This window comes from Tachypleus tridentatus, chromosome 13 (genome assembly GCF_004210375.1).
Source record: "Tachypleus tridentatus isolate NWPU-2018 chromosome 13, ASM421037v1, whole genome shotgun sequence".
Classification (NCBI taxonomy): domain Eukaryota; kingdom Metazoa; phylum Arthropoda; class Merostomata; order Xiphosura; family Limulidae; genus Tachypleus; species Tachypleus tridentatus.
This window is the reverse complement of record NC_134837.1, coordinates 177,690,405-177,708,864: the sequence shown is the minus strand read 5'-3', so window position 1 is coordinate 177,708,864 and position 18,460 is coordinate 177,690,405. Positions and strand designations below refer to the sequence as shown.

Sequence of the window (18,460 nt, the reverse complement as noted above, 5' to 3'; positions counted from 1 at the left end):
GGGGAGCAAACGAGAAACTCGTGACTTTTCCAAATCTACAGGATAAACATTTCATGTAGTTGGAGGACAGGAGAAACATTTCATGTAGTTGGAGGACATGATAAACATTTCATGTAGTTGGAGGACATGATAAATATTTCATGTAGTTGGAGGGCATGATAAACATTTCATGTAGTTGGAAAACAGGATAAACATTTCATGTAGTTGGGGGACAGGATAAACATTTCATGTAGTTGGAGGACAGGATAAACATTTCATGTAGTTGGGGGACAGGGTAAACATTTCATGTAGTTGGAGGGCATGATAAACATTTCATGTAGTTGAAGGACAGGATAAACATTTCATGTAGTTGGGGGACAGGGTAAACATTTCATGTAGTTGGAGGGCATGATAAGCATTTCATGTAGTTGAAGGACAGGATAAACATTTCATGTAGTTGGAGGACATGATAAATATTTCATGTAGTTGGAGGGCATGATAAACATTTCATGTAGTTGGAAAACAGGATAAACATTTCATGTAGTTGGGGGACAGGATAAACATTTCATGTAGTTGGAGGACAGGATAAACATTTCATGTAGTTGGGGGACAGGGTAAACATTTCATGTAGTTGGAGAACAGGATAAACATTTCATGTAGTTGGGGACAGGATAAACATTTCATGTAGTTGGAGGTTGCACATTTGTAATAAAAAAGTTTTTTCCAGTATCGTATAAGCAAGAGTTCCATTATTCTATGGTATCGATAAAATAGTTCAATCTTGAGAAATAATAACACTTACAAGTAATTATCGTTCAACTCATTAGTAATAATAATAATTTTAAGCTCTATAATAATTTCTGAAGTCCATAATAACAATACTGTTTTCTCACAAATTGAACTTAAGTTCATAATATGATAGCTTGGCCATCTCTTCGAAATTTGATTAGCCAGTTTATAAAGACCAGAACGCGTGTAAGTTCTTTTGACAATCAGAACAGACTAAGGTACACGCAAAAAGAAAATCTACTTAGCAATAGAGAAAATCAGATGAAATGAAAGTCGACCGTTAGAAGGAGTAATGGAGTTAGTCCTGCGTGACATCTAGTCCATCCGGATAATAGAGAAAGCATACGATTTCTGCTCGGTTCATTAGCTTAAGACTCAGAAGTTTTAGGTTTGATGATGGATAAACTAATAACGATTACCTATATCAGAGATACACCCACAAGTGCAGGCTACAGACTTTCAGAAACAAACTATGTTTGTAGTATAGCGACAACTCTAGCAAAACAAACCTGTTATATGCATTTACCTAAACAATTGTTACAGTTCTTTAAAATGACTTATTTTGTCTTTAAATACGAAAAAACTCCTGGTAGTATACAAGCATTTGTGTCCTTACTGCAGGCAAGTCTGTATTGAGTCAACGACTCGAAACTTAGCTACCAGAATGAAGAAGCTTGCGCATAACAGCCCTTTAAATAATTCTGGAATTTACAGCCATCTAAGTATCTGTAGCGAAAAACCGAACAGCGAACACTTCAAAAACAACAGACTTAGCAAAAGATGAATGGATACGAAGAAGAAAAGGAGACACTCCTAATTCGTAACCTACAATTTACGCTGAACAATCAACTAGCTATCACTGTACTCAAACTATGATCAACATATTGTGTATGAGATACGCAAAAAAGTGAAAACTTCAACCAGTAAACACGTGTTAATATGTACTGAAAGGGACAAAAACTTTTATCTAATTCACAATATTAAGGCATAATAATAAAAAATGCTCATGATTTTAGTTCATTGTTCGTGGCGCTCGAGTTTCTCATTCTTGGCGCCGTTGAAATGTTATAGGAGTGATAGTAATATCCCACTATTCGTGTAAAAGAGAGAAGCTCAAGAGATGGTGGTGGTTGACTAGAAGCCTTTGTTCTAATCTCTAGTCTATCAGTTCAAATAAGGGATGTTACGCGTAGGTAACATTTGTATAGCTGTACGCGAAAAAATATGAAACATGTAAGCAAAAACCATATTTAAAGGTAATAAATGCCCCCTATAATCTCCTTTATCACCGTAAAAGTAGAGCGAGTAATTAAATAAATTTGATGTTCTATCAGTGCTTTACATTTATTGTCTTTCTGTTACTTTACTTTTCATTACTTAGTATCACAGTATTTAGTAGCAAACATATCATGCATTACATCCTGTAGGAAACGGAGAATTCCTAAAAAAAAAATAGTTTGCTAATTTGAAAAATCTTAAACCGGGATCTTCGACAAGGCTTGTAAATAAAACTGCCTCTTTTACCTATATCGAGCAATCCTTGCTGGACATGATTTCTTCTTATACAACTTAAATTAAAACCTAAAGTACCTTCTATAGCATGTTTTTTTCCGCCAACTGAAAAGCTTTCTAAAGAAGCGAAATGCATTTGTTCATAAACGTAAGCTGTCAACGTTATCAGATAGGAATATCCTCAAATTGTACGTTGTTTAGAAGCTAGGTCTTGCTATTTCGACGAAATACTTCACTTTGTGTGCAGATCACTACAAATGTTCTAATATTTTCTCCAAACTTCAAGTAAAGTATAAAAAAAATAAACAATTAACACGAATCATGCTAACCATGACACATAGTATTAGATTTTCTAATATTCCAACAATTATATAGATGATACTACCATATACAAGCATAGGAAGGTCTTTAAATAGCATGGTAACGAGGGTATAGCTTCTCTGTTATTTTATTAGGTTTTAATGGAAACAGATCCCAGCGACAAAATCAAGCCAGACCTATCCACTTTGTTTTACAGGCATTCTGCAACATATCAAAACTCCAAGAGTGTAACCCTCCAAAGCTTGGTCCACCAGACCGAAAGCACAAAATTTCACTGTTGATAGTTGACAGACAAAGACGTTTAGAGACGGTACATCTGTGACACGTCTTACCACGAGAACATTGGTCACGAGGACTAGAAATGACTTAATATTTTGCTATCGAACTTCCATACAAAGAAAAACTTGCTTACGAATTGCCAAAGCATTTTCTATGAAAGATGAAAAATATTTTGACAACGTTTCACCATTCAGTTCTTTCGTTTTTAGTCAAAATTATAAAAATAAACCGAAGAGACAGATTGTTGGAATATCTTTATTTGTTAAGTATGTGTTTTTATCGCAGCCTGCTTTCACTTCGCTGTTAAAACAAGAGTTATTTATTTCGTTCTTACACACCATTCGAGAGACAACTTTTATCTAAGTAGGATGTTAATGGATGAGAAAGATGAGATATAAAACATTCATTATTTTCTTCTCACACGCCAATCAAGAGACAACATTTCTCTAAGTACGGCGTTAATGGATGAGATACACTTTACTTACAATATATCGAGGGCTGTTTTTCATACTTTTGTCTTTGTTTATCATAATCTGCTGGAACAGTGAACTCATTTACAAAAGTAATAGAAGTAGTGTAAGCTCTAAGAAGCTTCTACTGGATTTTGTTGGTACTGCATACATTTTATAATTCTTATCGCTAAATCTTTTGTCTAATACTCCAAAATAGGCTCACAACGTATAGTAATATTAAAAAAGTCTGATTGCTGTTTGATTCCAGCCAATACGAGTTTAAACATATTAACTGAGAACAAATTACGTTTGTACTGCTGTCATGTATATAAATGTGTGAATTATCAACTTGAGGGTAGCAACAAATAAGTGAGTTTTCAGAATCAGTGAAAGGGTCACGAAAATACCTTGAAAACAGATAACAATTTACTTATTTATTTAGTAAGTAGCTGTTACCTTGTTTTTTAATTTATCGCGAAGCTACCCGAGGGCTATCTACGCCAGTCGTTCCCAATTTAGCAGTGTGAGACTAGAGAGAAGGCAGATAGTCATCACCACCCACCACCACCTCTTGGACTACTCTTTCATCAACTAATGTAGGATTGACTATACCATTATAATGCTCCCACGGCTGAAAGGGAGAGCATGTTTAGTGTGATGGGGATTTGAACTCGCAAACTTTGAATTAAGAGTCAAGCACCCTAACCACATGCAGTGTTAAAATAAAATATTTTTTAAATATGTCACTTACGTTAAGAAAATTTTGTGATAAATATAAAATGTTATGATTTTTTTTTCTGAGGCAGTAATTAAAAAACAAACAAACATAACTTATTTCTACATACCGTATTATTTCTTATTCCTATTTGATATTTGTAATATTGATACTGGAGTGAATTCACATTTTATGGGTGTAGATTCTGTATCAGTACTTCACATGAATGTGAAAAGCTTTTCACAGAAAAAAGCACTGATTAGTGGGTGATAATTCAATATAACAGCGCTAGAATAGAGTACGGGTGCCACAGACCCGTACAGTCTTACATGAATGTTATTTTTACGAAAGTGACATCAGCTGCAGAAAAAAAAAGACATTTGTGCTGGTGAAACAGTAACTTTAGAAGTAGAACAAAGTTATCGTTTACGTATAAAAACATAAATATATTTGTCTGTTTCTTGTTAGGCACAAATTACACACTGGTCTATCTGTATCATGTACATTGCAGATAACAAAACCAGGTCTCTGCCATTTTAAGCCCTCATATTTACCGTTGAGGTGCTGACAGGGAAGATATAGGGAGTAGTTTAACGAAAATACGTTTTGAGTAAATAAGATAAAACTCAGGTAGGATGAGTGTGTGTGTTTTTCGAACAGCAAAACCACCTTTGGTTATATGCTGAGCGCACTGCGGGGAATTGAACCCCCTGATTTTAGCGTTGTAAATCCATACACTTACCGCTGTACTAGAGGGGCACTAGGGTAAATGGAGGCTTTGATGGCAAATGATAATTAGACAAAATGATATTAGCTAAATGGATGTATATCTTGCTTAAACGTGACATGCAACGGAAGTACAAGCATTTTGAGTGTAAAATAAATACGGGCCTGAGATATGGAAAATAAGCCTTTTTATTTATTTTTTTCCATTTAAACGCTTGGTGCAGATATCCTAGTTGCTTTGCACCATAAAACACCAAACCAACCAATCAACCATTTAAATGCTTTCGTGCATATTTTAATTTTATAATAAGAATTGTACAATTATGAAAAATATCAAGTGAAAACCAAAACCAAAACCAGTAACTCACCGTCATTACAAGAAGCAAGGGTACCATAGTTATTAGCTCACGTTACTTCGCTGTGTATTTAGCGAGACCGAGAGTATATATCACGTGACTACAAGTAACAAGTTGATGTCTCAGTTAAATAATATATTCATCTTAATAACTGCAGAATAAGAGAGACTCGTTTCGAACAGCGATAGCACCACGCGTCTTGTCTCCTCTTCTGTGTCAGCGCGAGAAGTGACGTTCATCCACTCAAAGTACGAGAGTAAGGGCGCACGTTCGGTTCATAAATAACCTAATCATGACAAAATATACTAAAAACGGCTACACAGAAAGACAAATAGATAATCAGACCGATATACAGAGAAAATTGGTTAAATGCATAAAATAGACAAGAAGTGATATTAAAAGCCACATTGGAAGTTTGTCTTCTAGCCTTCTCTGGTATGTTTGCACTACTTTCTTGCGCTGATGGAATTCATATGATGAGCTGGTAATTTTATAGATCTATTTGAACAGTTGTTTATTTGTTTTGTTGCTAAATACAAAGTTACAGAATGAGCTACCTGTGCTGCGCTCATCACTGATATCGAAAACTGATTTTTTAAACGGTTATAAGCCTTCAGACTTAACGCTGCACAGTTTTGACAGAGATGGCATCACCAATCAATCCTGAATTTTATTTTATTTTATTTTAAATAAAATTGTCGTATTTTATTGTCAAAATAAAATTTAATTGCCAGCTTCTCCTGAAAGGATTAACAGATCAGTAAACAATTGTCGGTAGTATTATTTATTTAATAAACAATGGCTGGTAGTTTAACTTGTTAAATAAACAATGGTTGGTAGTATTATTTGTTTAATAAACAATGGTTGGTAGTATTATTTCTTTAATAAACAACGGTAGTATTATTTGTTAAATAAACAATAGCTGGTAGTATTATTTCTTTAATAAACAATGATTGGTAGTATTATTTCTTTAATAAACAATGGTTGGCGATACCACTTGTTTAATAAACAATGGTAGTATTATTTGTTAAATAAACAATGACTGGTATTATTATTTGTTAAATAAACAATGGATGGTAGTATTATTTGTTAATTAAACAATAGCTGGTGGTATTTCTTTAATAAACAATGATTGGTAGTATTATTTCTTTAATAAACAATGGTTGGCGATACCATTTGTTTAATAAACAATGGTAGTATTATTTGTTAAATAAACAATAGCTGGTAGTATTATTTCTTTAATAAACAATGATTGGTAGTATTATTTCTTTAGTAAACAATGGTTGGCGATACCATTTGTTTAATAAACAATGGTAGTATTATTTGTTAAATAAACAATGATTGACAGTATTATTCGTAACATTTTAAAGGCAATTATAATTTACATTCGTAACTTGTTAAGTGGAGTGTCCTCCATTACGTAGAACAAGTTTGAACAAAACTTGGTAGTATTCAATATAGTCAATGACTGGTAGTATTATTTGTTAAATAAACAATGGTTGACAGTATTATTCTTAGTAAACAATGACTGGTAGTATTATTTGTTAACTAAACAATGGTTGCCAGTATTATTTGTTTAGTAAACAATAATTGGTTGTATTATTTGTTTAATAAACAATGATTGATAGTATTATTTGGTAAATAAACAATGATTGGGAGTATTATTTGGTAAATAAACAATGGTTGGTAGTACTATTTATTAAATAAACAAGCCCGAAAATATTATTAACACAAATGGTATCCAAATGATGTAAATAAAACGTTTTAATTTTCATGAGGAAGAATATAAAGAATGTAAGTTTAATTAGCTATAAATAATTACTGGATTATCTTTACTTTTGATCACAGTAGATAGGTGGCTCTGATCAGAAGATAATGTTCATCGGAGGTGATTGTTTTACGTATTATTTGAGGTGGATAATTCAGGGTATATATTTTTAGAAAACACACACACACACATTAGTCTGATTCTTGTTAAGCGTAAAACTACACAGTGAACTCTCTGTGCTCTGCCCACCTACAGTGTCGAAATCTAATTTTTACCATCGTAAGCCTGCAGACTTGCTGCTGTGCCACTGAGCGCCAAAAACGCAAATTCCAAGAAGGAAAACAGGTATATTCTATCAACATATAGTAAGTAAACGAAATGGAAATAGTTTTCCATTTGTCCTGATTTGGTTAATGTTTAACAGCAGCTCCATGTTACCACAAGGATCGCTGTAAAGGTCTAAAACACCCAAAGCTTCCCTGTAACTGATCAGTTAAAAATGAAATCAGATGATAGGAAGCATCTGTCTATTAAGAGTAGAAATAGTTCATCAGAATTTATTTTAGATGTTAACAAATGATTGATTTTTACCTCATATATTTCTTTACTTAGAAGCATTTTTCCTTTCTGTAGAAATTTCTATTTAACCAAATGGCTTTATCTTACAGCATACAAAGACAGAGATGAAAAGATCATCTTTATCCTGCACTTGTTCGTAGCTCAGATATATAAGCTTCTTAAAAGAAGCTGAACTAAATTATCTCGAGAAACTCTAACAGAGAAATATTGTCCATTAATAATGCTCGTATTTGTGGTTATTGTCCCTGGTTTCCCTGATGCAAATGAATGTTTTTTATTGTTTTTTTAACTAATAAGGCAATTCTTATAACCAGCATTTACTGCAATGTCTTATATCTAGTATACAACGATGTATTAAAGAAATAAATATTTTCTATGTATGCATGTTCGATGTGGTTTGTTTGAATAATATATTTTTTTCAATGACAATAGTTTTCTCCAGTGACATCTCTCAGTGACAAACTACGAACGTCTTTCCTTCAAATTCTTGCCTGATTTATTACTGAAACACTTTACTTAACTTAGCTGCTATTTATCTCTGACTTTTCTCGAGCCGTTTAGTTACAGATTTCAAGTTAATGTTGTACTTGGTATCTAGACCGTACATCCTTGTTTCCAAAGAGACAGTTTTCACTTTTATCACACAGACATATTAACACACACACATACACGTGTGTGTGTTATTACAGGAAAAAACTTTCCAAGCTATATTATAGTTTTCTCTTTCAATAATGCCGAATACCAAGCCCAAAAAGTGAGAAACAGTGTTTTCTGGTGAGAATAGCATTAGTAAAAATGGTGCTAGAAATAATATTTTCAGTAGTAACAGTAATGTAATGAAAACCTCACGAGTAATAATATACAGTGGAAATCTTTTTTGTTACACAAGAACAATAAACGTATAATTTCTAAAAATATAATATAATCAGATTAATTGATTGTGTCTGACATTTACGTAAACAATACAAAGGTTACCAGCGTTAACTGTTCCTATTTCTGAACTGACAGGCTCGAGGAAAAGCCAATAGTCAACAACACCAATCGCCTACTCTCGAAATACTCTACAATAAACAGTGAGTTTGACTGCTGCTCTGATAACGCAGACAAGATCCTAAAGTGTGAAGTTTGATTACTGTTTGCTGTAGCGGGACATGAGCCTTTAACCTGCAGATCCACAGCCTGCCAGGCTAAACACTAAGTTCTCTCCAAGTGTGTTTAAAAGATAGTGTGTCCCGATCGTCCGCTGGTGGATCGGTGGTATTTCCAACGTTAAAATTCGGGGTTGCACAAAGCACAAAGCAGATCATTGTGTAGCTTTGTGCTAGAAACAACAAAAATAAAAACATCTCAATACTTCATGGAAAAATTCGATATATCTGTTCCGTTTTTTAAATATACGAATAACATTATACAAATATTAATAAAAAATTATTTGCTGGTGTGAATTTCAGTTTTATCCTTAATATTGTTAATATTCTCCCAATAATGTTAAGCTCAAAATCGTTAGTAATCGAATTAACGTTCAATTTCCTTCAAACAACAGTTCTGTTTTTAAGTTCAAAATGTAATTAAAAGTTGATTAGTTTATGAAATCTGATTCTTAGTTCGTAACTGAGAACAGAAAGAACACAAACGCTTGTGTATCAAACAAATTGAATATCTAACTCTATTATGTTACAGAGAACGACGTAGGTTAATTTGATCAGAATGTAGTTCGACTTGGTAATCAAGATAATAACTGCTTGGTTCCGATATAGAAATGCAGGGAAATAAACGCTTTATTTCAAACTTTGGATTATACGTGCTAACCTAACACTAATCCTATAAAAACAGATAAACCTTTACAGTATATCTGTGTTTAACATACATCAACACCTTCAAGATTATGCGCTTTTTGTTCTGATTTTTGATTTACTAAAAAAAAGGCTTAATTAACGTTAAGCAAAAGACAAGTGGACTCATATATTTCGGTATCTGTGATTGTAATATTCTATAAATCCTGTATTTAATAAAATACTCTTATAATAAAGGCATTAACTTCACTGAAAATATTTTGTGGACATGTGCTCGTTTCTTCATAAGAAATGTCTGAGTTTCTATAGGCAGCGTACCCATGAGAATTATTTAGGACGCATTAACATTCATTGTTAAAACAATAAGCTTGTGACACGTACCTCGAAAGTACTGTTAGGTACCTAAAGAGGTATTGAAACCAACTGGTTATGGCAACAGAAAAACTCCCTTTTACTCATTTTAATCTCGATTCAGTGGATTTATTTTTGCAAAACTTGATAAACTAATTAGATCTACTTTTTGAATAAGTAATTAAAACCGGGTTTATCTTTAACTTTACAGAAACTAACAAATTGTAACTTGTTTGCCACTTCAAAGTTTATTTTAAATCACAAATGTTCGTTCATGATTTTACCAAAAATATTAAACTGCCACTTATTATTGACTTTAAATGACCAACTGTCACTTGTTAATTTAATGTAAATGGTAAGCTGTCATTTATTACTTTATTAAAACTCATAACTGCCATTTATTACTGAATGAAATGACAAACTACCAACTGTCGTTGTACAGGAAATGACAAATTGGCATTCACTAATTTACTGAAAACCATCAATGGCCCTGGTTCAGTAAAAACAGAATCTCTAATATGAAGTTGGTTCCCAACCACCCAAATAGAACAGTTATCCTTAATCCTTATCTTTGAGGATTTTAATAGAGTGATACCCTTGAAGTTTGTCCCATGATTGTTTGTTTGTTTTGGAATTTCGCACAAAGCTACTCGAGGGCTATCTGTGCTAGCCGTCCCTAATTTAGTAGTGTAAGACTAGAGGGAAGGCAGCTAGTCATCACCACCCACCGCCAACTCTTGGGCTACTCTTTTACCAACGAATAGTGGGATTGACCGTCACATTATACACCCCCACGGCTGGGAGGGCGAGCATGTTTAGCGCGACGCGGGCGCGAACCCGCGACCCTCGGATTACGAGTCGCACGCCTTACGCGCTTGGCCATGCCAGTCCTTGTCCCATGAATCTAACAAAACATTTACCTGTGACGCTGGCTTTTCCGAAAAACTAAAATGCCGACTGATCTCCCAGAGGTTGAACAAACGCCACCATTGACTATGATCTCCTAGAAGTCCAGCAAACATCACCTTTGACATTAACTTCCCATAACTCTAACAAAATATCACCACTGACTTTGTTCTCTCAAAAGTCTAGTAAACGTCACTATTGACTTTGATCTCACAGAAGTTTAGCAAATATCACCTTTGACATTAACCACCCATAATTGTAACAATACGTGACCATTGACTTTAATCTCCCAGAAGTCTAGCAACCGTCACCATTGACATTAACTTCCCATAACTCTAACAAAACGTCGTCATTGACTTTTACTTCCCAGAGGTCTAAAAAATATCACCTTTGACATTAACTTCTCATAACTCTAGCGAAAGTCACCTTTGACATTAAGTTTCACGTAGGTATCTAGTAGAACGTCATTCACCAGGTCGGTTCTATTAGCATCTCATAAAAATTCGTATCTGACGCTGATCTTCAAATAATCTAATAAAAAAACACTTCACCCACAACGTCAGTCTTCTAACAGTCTAGCAAAAGTTTTCCTTGAAGCTGTTCCTCAAAAGTTTAATACCGTTGACGTTAATAACCCAAGAATTTAGAAAACCACTGCCGTATAGTGGAGTTAACGTAAATCCTAAGGGTGTTCAGTGCTGAGCCGCCTTTAACGTCGGCTTCACTGAAGTTCGGAAAATTCCAGTTTTTGACATCGATCCTTCTAGAATCCAGTAAAGTCCATTATCATCAGTGTCGTCAGTTGTACTGGTACACATTATAGTAATATCTTTAAAGTAGGTTTCACTGGAATCCAATAAAATATCACTTTACATCGATTCTGTTGGAATAAAGTAGTGGGGCATCCTTAATGTCGGCTCCTCTGGAATACAGTACATAGTACTATCCCTAATGTCGATTGTACTGAGATGGAGTAGAGTGTTATCCTTAATGTTTATTATGCTGAAATCCCGTACAGTATCGATCTTAAAGAGGTCCTACTTTGGTCCTTCCCTTAACGTTGGTTCCATTGGATTACAGTAAAATGTCACCCACGATGTCGATTCCTCTAGAATCCAGTATAGTCCACAGGTCCTGGTTGTTCTGTGATTTTGTAGCTACATACATTCAACCCTTCTGTTGCTGTTCTCACATTTTTTTCTTTATTTTTAAACTGTTCCAAGTCCCCCATCCACCCTCTTTGTATACAGAGTATATTACGGAAAGGAAAGAAAACGTAGGAGTAATGATATAATTTTGGGTAATAAAGATAGAGACGAAGGTTTATATACGTTCAAGATGGTTCATGAAAAACCAAACATTCCATGTTATTATTATTAAACCTGCAGCTACACATGATTAAAGTCAGGTAAGGTGTAATAAGTTTTGTCAAAAAGATTTCGTATTCGTAATTGTTAAAGTAAGAATGTATTTCAAGTTTAGCAAAGAGTAACAAAGGAAAATCTTTAAAACACAATGTAGAATAATAGAAAAATAAAATGAGAAAGATCTCCGTGTATATGCTATGTTTTATTATACGTTATTACCAGGATATGTTTTATTTAAGTAATCATTTAAGTTAATAAAAACGCTTGAAAGTAAACACGTTTATTTATCACTTAGTGTTGTAGTGCTAGAAAAGTCCATATAATCAAGTTGATCCATTTCAGTTGGTGGTATCTTATTCGACGTTATTTTATTCAACTTAATAAAGGTTATATATAACATTCTGAAGATATAGACACGTGAAACTATTATATATACATATAACAAGTCGAATGGTTACACGGACCTATGACAATTTTATTGCTTTGAAATTTTTACACGTTTTACAGTAATTCTCTACATTCAATTCGAAAATGATATCCTTTTTTCTGAACCACGTAGAGATTTTTCACAAAACGTGATATGTACTTTAAGAAGAGAGATTCATTTTCATTGAAATCGGGTCACATTTTGTTATGCTTAAAATGTTGACAACCACTGGCTATAGATTTCTCTAGACCAATCGCAACGTGAGAGTTTTATCGATCGTTCTAAACCTAAACATATAAAACACAATAATTTAAAATGCTTATTGAAATAAACGAAATAATAATTTGATCCAGAGTTTTGTTCCAGATGTGTAGAAAAATCCTTACGTGGTAAAAAATATTATTATTTTCTGCGTAACTTAATTATGGAAAATCCTTTATTAAAACGACAACTTTTATGAAATTTAAATTCGCAGGCCTGTGTTATTTGGTATTTCCGAGTAATTTTAATAAACGCATAGATACTGTGTATTTAAGGAACATTCACCTGGTATACATAATACAGCATCCCGCCTTTTATTTTACTTATAAACAACAGCTCATTAATTAGTTCGTGCCCGGAAAAGACGCCGGCAGAGATGTGATTACAAGGCTGTAAAGCCCAAACAATTGAAACATAAAGTTGTGATTAATTACCAACAACGATGTTTTTACGCAGTACTTCTCTCTTCAGTCAACACTATATCAATTTAATTAATAAAAAATGGTGAAAAAGGGTTTTCCTGGTCGTTAATCATTTGGTCCGAATATTGATTTTAACAATGAATGTTGAATATATATAAATTTGATCGCCACAATTATTCAAGTTACCTGTTTCTTTAAGTACAGTGTGTTACGGTCTAAGCTAGTCTATTCTAATTCTTTATTATTAATGATGATTTCGACACTTCAGTTGTTAACAGTTTCATTCTGCATTGATTATATGTTATTATTGGAGTACATGCGAATATGTAACTCATTACACTATGTAACAAAATTTTTACTTTTTCTTGTTCCCGGGCAGAAAGTGTTATTTTCCAATTGCTTAAGCCTAAAATAAGTGGAAAAGACCTATTTTTCTCTTCAAACTTTGCTTTTGTGACCTGGGTAATGAAATTTTCAATCTTACCAATTTCCCAGAACATTCCAGGTAGATTCAGTGCTTTGTAGCTGATAGAGAATTTTCTCGAACTTGAAAGAATTTTAAGAACTTTCTAGAATGTTGTAGAACTTACAAGAATTTTCTAGAATGTTGTAGAATTTACGAGAATTTTCAAGAACCTTTTAGAATTTTCTAGAACTTTCCATAGTAATATATATACAGGGGCTCACCACTCACCACTTCAGTTTAGTTCTACCTGCCTAAGTGAACACACAGACCTGTCTGATTTTATCAGCGATGGTATTAAAAAGCTGCAAGCATTCTCCAGACGCATTCTGCTATGTATGTGGCCAATTCATCAAGACAAGAGCAAAAAAGTACTTTGTGGCAGCATCTGCCTTGAAGTATGATGAGTATAGCTGGGAGGTTATCAGAGACTTCAAAATGGTGGCATTCCTGACGGGTATCCAAGGAGGCTTTACCAAGTTTCCCTGTTATCTTTGCCTTTGGGACATCAGGAACACTGCAGCGCATTACAACAGGAAACACTGCCACAACGGACCGAGTTCTCTGTGGGGAGGCACAGTGTCAAGTGTGATCCACTAGTAGACCTCCAGAAGATGTTGTTCTCACCACTGCATATAAAATTGGGTCTTATGAAACAACTTGTCACAGCTCTTGATAAGGAGTCTGCAGTCTTCAAGTACCTTCGAAACTTCCTCCCTAAGCTGTCTGAGGCAAAGACCAAAGCTGATGTCTTTGTAGCACCACAAATAAAGAGGATCCTGGAGTGCACAGAATTCCCCAAGAAGCTCAGTAGGAAGGAAAGAAAAAAGCTTGGAGCAGCTTTGTCGCAGTGGTTCGGGACTTCTTAAGCAATCACAAGGCCGAAAATTATGTGGAACTGGTTGAGACTCTGGTAAAGAACTACGGCAAAATGGGCTGTAGGATGTCCCTGAAAATCCATATCTTTGATGCTCATCTTGATAAATTCAATGAGAACATGGGAGCATACTCAGAGGAGCAAGGCGAGCACTTCCACCAAGATATACTGGAATTTGAACGCTGCTACCAAGGAGCGTATAACGAAAATCTGATGGGAGACAATATGTGGGGGTTTATACGTGAAAGGGATTTACATTACAGTTGCAAATCTCGAAAACCTACTCACTTCTAAACATTTTTATTCATTTTTGCATAACGTTAGTATAAATAGATGTACATCTCGATTCATATGTTGTTTTATTCAAATCTTATGTAAATGAAAATGTGCAAATTTTACATAGGAAATAGGTTACTTTTTAAATTTCATTATCCAGGTCACAAAAGCAAAGTTTGAAGGGAATAATGACCATTTTCTGTACTTTTACAGCATAAGTAATTAAGAAATAATACATACTATTCAGGAACAAAATTTGTGCTACATTGTGTTATTAGGGGGTATTTATTTAGTAATAACAACTATATAAGAAAATAAAATAAAATAATGGACTATAAACTGGCTAGTTAATATTACACATATATATTATAAATTATTGTGGTATATAACACATTATGCCAGTATCAGTAAGTCGCGTTCCGACTAAGGCTTTGTGTATTACACAACTAATCTAACATGATAAGCTCTGGAACTGAGCAAAAAACTCCGTCAGCAGCCAACGTGCCATCAAATTTTTCGTTGTGGAAGCTCGTATAAGGACAGTACAGTTAACGATGTTAACAATATTATCTGAGTTACTGTGATGAAACTTCATACAAACTATATAAATTGCTTAAGAATAACGACCGTAAATATTAAACAAAGCATTCTGCTCCAACCACTCAGAACTATCCAATAACGTAAGAAGGCGTGGCAGGGTGAAGTGTTTGAATCATGTGAACAGTTTTTAATACATTTTCTTTCTTTTTTATTTACAATTTCAACCTTCATTTTAATTTTATGATTTCTGATTCTATACTGATAATTTTTACTATCATTATTTTAATGTTCAAATACCCCAGTGGGTCAGCAGTAAGTTTAGGGACTTAGAACGATAAAATCCAGGATTCGATCCTTAGTGGCAGAACATAGTGCAAGTAGCATATTATATAGCTTCTCAATAAACAAACAAACAAACAAAAAGACGTCATGTTCGAATATTTGTCATTACACAGTTTTATGATCCCTAAATGTATCTTGATTTCTCTGCTTGTCTTCTCCATTTACAATTAGCCCGGCATGGCCAAGCGTGTTAAGGCGTTCGACTCGTAATCCGAGGGTCGCGGGTTCAAATCCTCGTCGCACCAAACATGCTCGCCTTCTCAGCCGTGGCGGCGTCATAATGTAACGGTTAATCCCACTATTCGTTGGTAAAAGAGTAGCCCAAGAGTTGGCGGTGGGTGGTGATGACTAGCTGCCTTCCTTCTAGTCTTAGACTGCTAAATTAGGGACGGCTAGCGCAGATAGCTCTCGAGTAGCTTTGCGCGAAATTCAAAAACAAATAAAACAAACAAACCATTTACAATTTATTGCTATGTTAGTTTATTCATCGATCAATCATGTTAACAAATTAATTATTTTTACAGTGCTTGCTTTGTCGGTAAAAAGTTATTCAGCTTGCTAGCAGTTACGTTTAGATCGATATCTTAGCATGTGTTTTAATTCACGTATTACTTTAACTGTTTCATTTGTTCTGCTTTTAATATGAATATATATGTATATGATCCCCGTCGCACCAAACAGGCTCGCCCTTTTAGCCGTGGAGGCGTTAAAATGTTACGGTTAATCCCACTATTCGTTGGTAAAAGAGTAACCCAAGACTTGGCGGTGGGTTATGATGACTAGCTGCCTTCCCTCTAGTCTTTCACTGCAAAATTAGGGACGGCTAGCGCAGGTAGCCCTCGAGTAGCTTTGCGCGAAATTCCAAAGAAAAACAAAAAAAAATATGTGTGTGTGGGGAGGGTATATTTTAATTTGGGGCTGCCCAAAAATTATCGTCTATAAGTACTTTATATCATCTGGAGCCCTCCAGTGGCTCAGCGGTATGTCTGCGGACTTACAACGCTAAAATCCGGGTGTCTATTAACGTGGTGGGCAGAGCACAGATAGCCCATTGTGTAGCTTTGTGCTTAATTCAAAAACAACAACATCATCTGGATAATTTTCTTTAGATATAATTAGGAAGAGACAAGTTGTTTGGTTGCACAGACTGTGAACCCGATGATTTATGGTTCACGTCTTGTTACACATACTCCGCACTTTGGGAATGTGATATAACTGTGGTAGTCATACCAGCTATTAGATTAGAGAAGAGGAACCCGAGGGTTTGCGGTATAAGTCTGTTGACTTACTAATCAGGATCGGTTATTGTCTTATAGCCCTTACGAATCTTTGCCAGAAAGTACTGAAAAACAAACAGCTAGAGAAATACGTGCAAAACGTTGAGGTGCAATGTGTTATTTCATCTTATTTCGCCTATAATAAGAACAACAACAACCCAGTGAAGAGTGAAAAGATTTTCGATTATTCTCGTGTCAACTCGACAAGAGTGAACCTGAGATAAAACTGAGTCTGACAGATTGTTGTGCCAGTTTCTGAAAAAAAGTTTTTAGATAAATGAACTGCTGTTCTTGGAACTTAAATTTTCTAAACTAATTTATTGAATATTAACATACCTTTCTATTGCTTTAAAGCAAATATATTTTTTATTTTATGATCATCAAGAGATCTTACAAGAGAAACGAATAAAGTATATTTTTTTATAGCATCAACTTGTGGATGACCTAAGTAACAGCAACAGATTAGGTAAGATTATTTAATTTTCGAAATTATTCCTTTTTTGTTGTTATTCTAACAAACGACTTCTATTACATTTATAAATACTTAACAAATAAAGAAAATAAAAATCGTCTTAAAGACTACTTGTCGAAGTTATCAGATCCTTACTGATAAGACTCCAGAAAAGCGATATATTATAATAAAGTAGTTTTTCCCTACTTTGTTTCAAGCTTAACGGTTTCGTTTATGTTTGTTTCGTAAATTTTCGCAAAGCCACATAAGAACTATTTGCTCTATCGGTCCTTAATTTGAACCGATGGACTAGAGGGAACGCGGTTAGTCAGTAGCATCAATTGCCAACTCTTGGACTACTCTAATTTAATACTTTGGTCCGACTGCTACTCTTATAACGCGCCCACGGATCCAAAGTATGAATCACGATATTTTGAAAACGGAATGCGAAGAACAGATCCTCGAAATCGAAATCTGAAACGTTATCTAGTTGGTCACGCTCGGCTCTAATGGTTGTGGTGGGTGCAAATATCTCATTCTCCGTCTCTCATAGCTTTTATACGTATATATATAAGCTAGTTCATAAAATATGTTATTTGCTAATTCAGCCCTGGGTCTTGCTTTTATAGTGCGTATGTTAACACCGGTTTCATTAAGTGACTGTATTGTATCTAACACCTCCCTGAGAACGAGGTTATTTCACAATGTCACATTGAACAGTTTCACTTCCAAGTGCACAACACACACCCTGCTATTACAAACGTGGACTGTTAAGGATAACTGTCACTCTTTCAGAAGAAAGTGTTTCTGCTTTCTAACAGCCGGAACGTGGTACTAAATACCTGTATGCGTTCCTTTATTTAGCTTTAGTTTAATTCTGCCAACCACGTGTTTCAAATCCGGCTTTCATGCTCCTGTAATTCATTTAACTTTACTTTTCTACGTTCAGTATAAAGCTTCTTCTTTCCTCCAGAGACTTTTGTCTGTTTTTAGAATTTTTGTCTCTTTAATTTTTAACAATATGACAGAAAACTCTCTACACTCGTCCTTCTGTACATTGTAAATCCTAAAATTTTTTGTTGTTGCGATGATCAAATAACTGTTTTTTTTTATTTCAAGTCCTAAAATGTCACGGAATTTTTAATGGATTTATTCAGCAAACGTTACCTCATATATAGTGTGCTGGTGTTTATATTATATAGTATGCTCACATTTATATCATATAGCGTGC

The 18,460-nt window shown here is 34.5% G+C and overlaps 1 protein-coding gene across 3 annotated transcripts in view; it reads right to left on the bottom strand.

Moving 5' to 3' along the window:
* LOC143240188 (tubby-related protein 3-like) overlaps nucleotides 1-18,460 on the bottom strand; it is a 109,627-nt gene that overhangs the window by 62,694 nt on the left and 28,473 nt on the right. The window contains exon 1 of one of the 3 annotated variants that reach the window (XM_076482255.1): nucleotides 5,142-5,341. The exons of the other annotated variants lie outside the window; for them this stretch is intronic. Coding sequence (XP_076338370.1) covers nucleotides 5,142-5,168 — 27 coding nt within the window. The 5' untranslated portion in view covers nucleotides 5,169-5,341. Of the gene's footprint in view, nucleotides 1-5,141; nucleotides 5,342-18,460 lie in introns of those variants that run through there. 3 annotated transcript variants of the gene reach the window in all.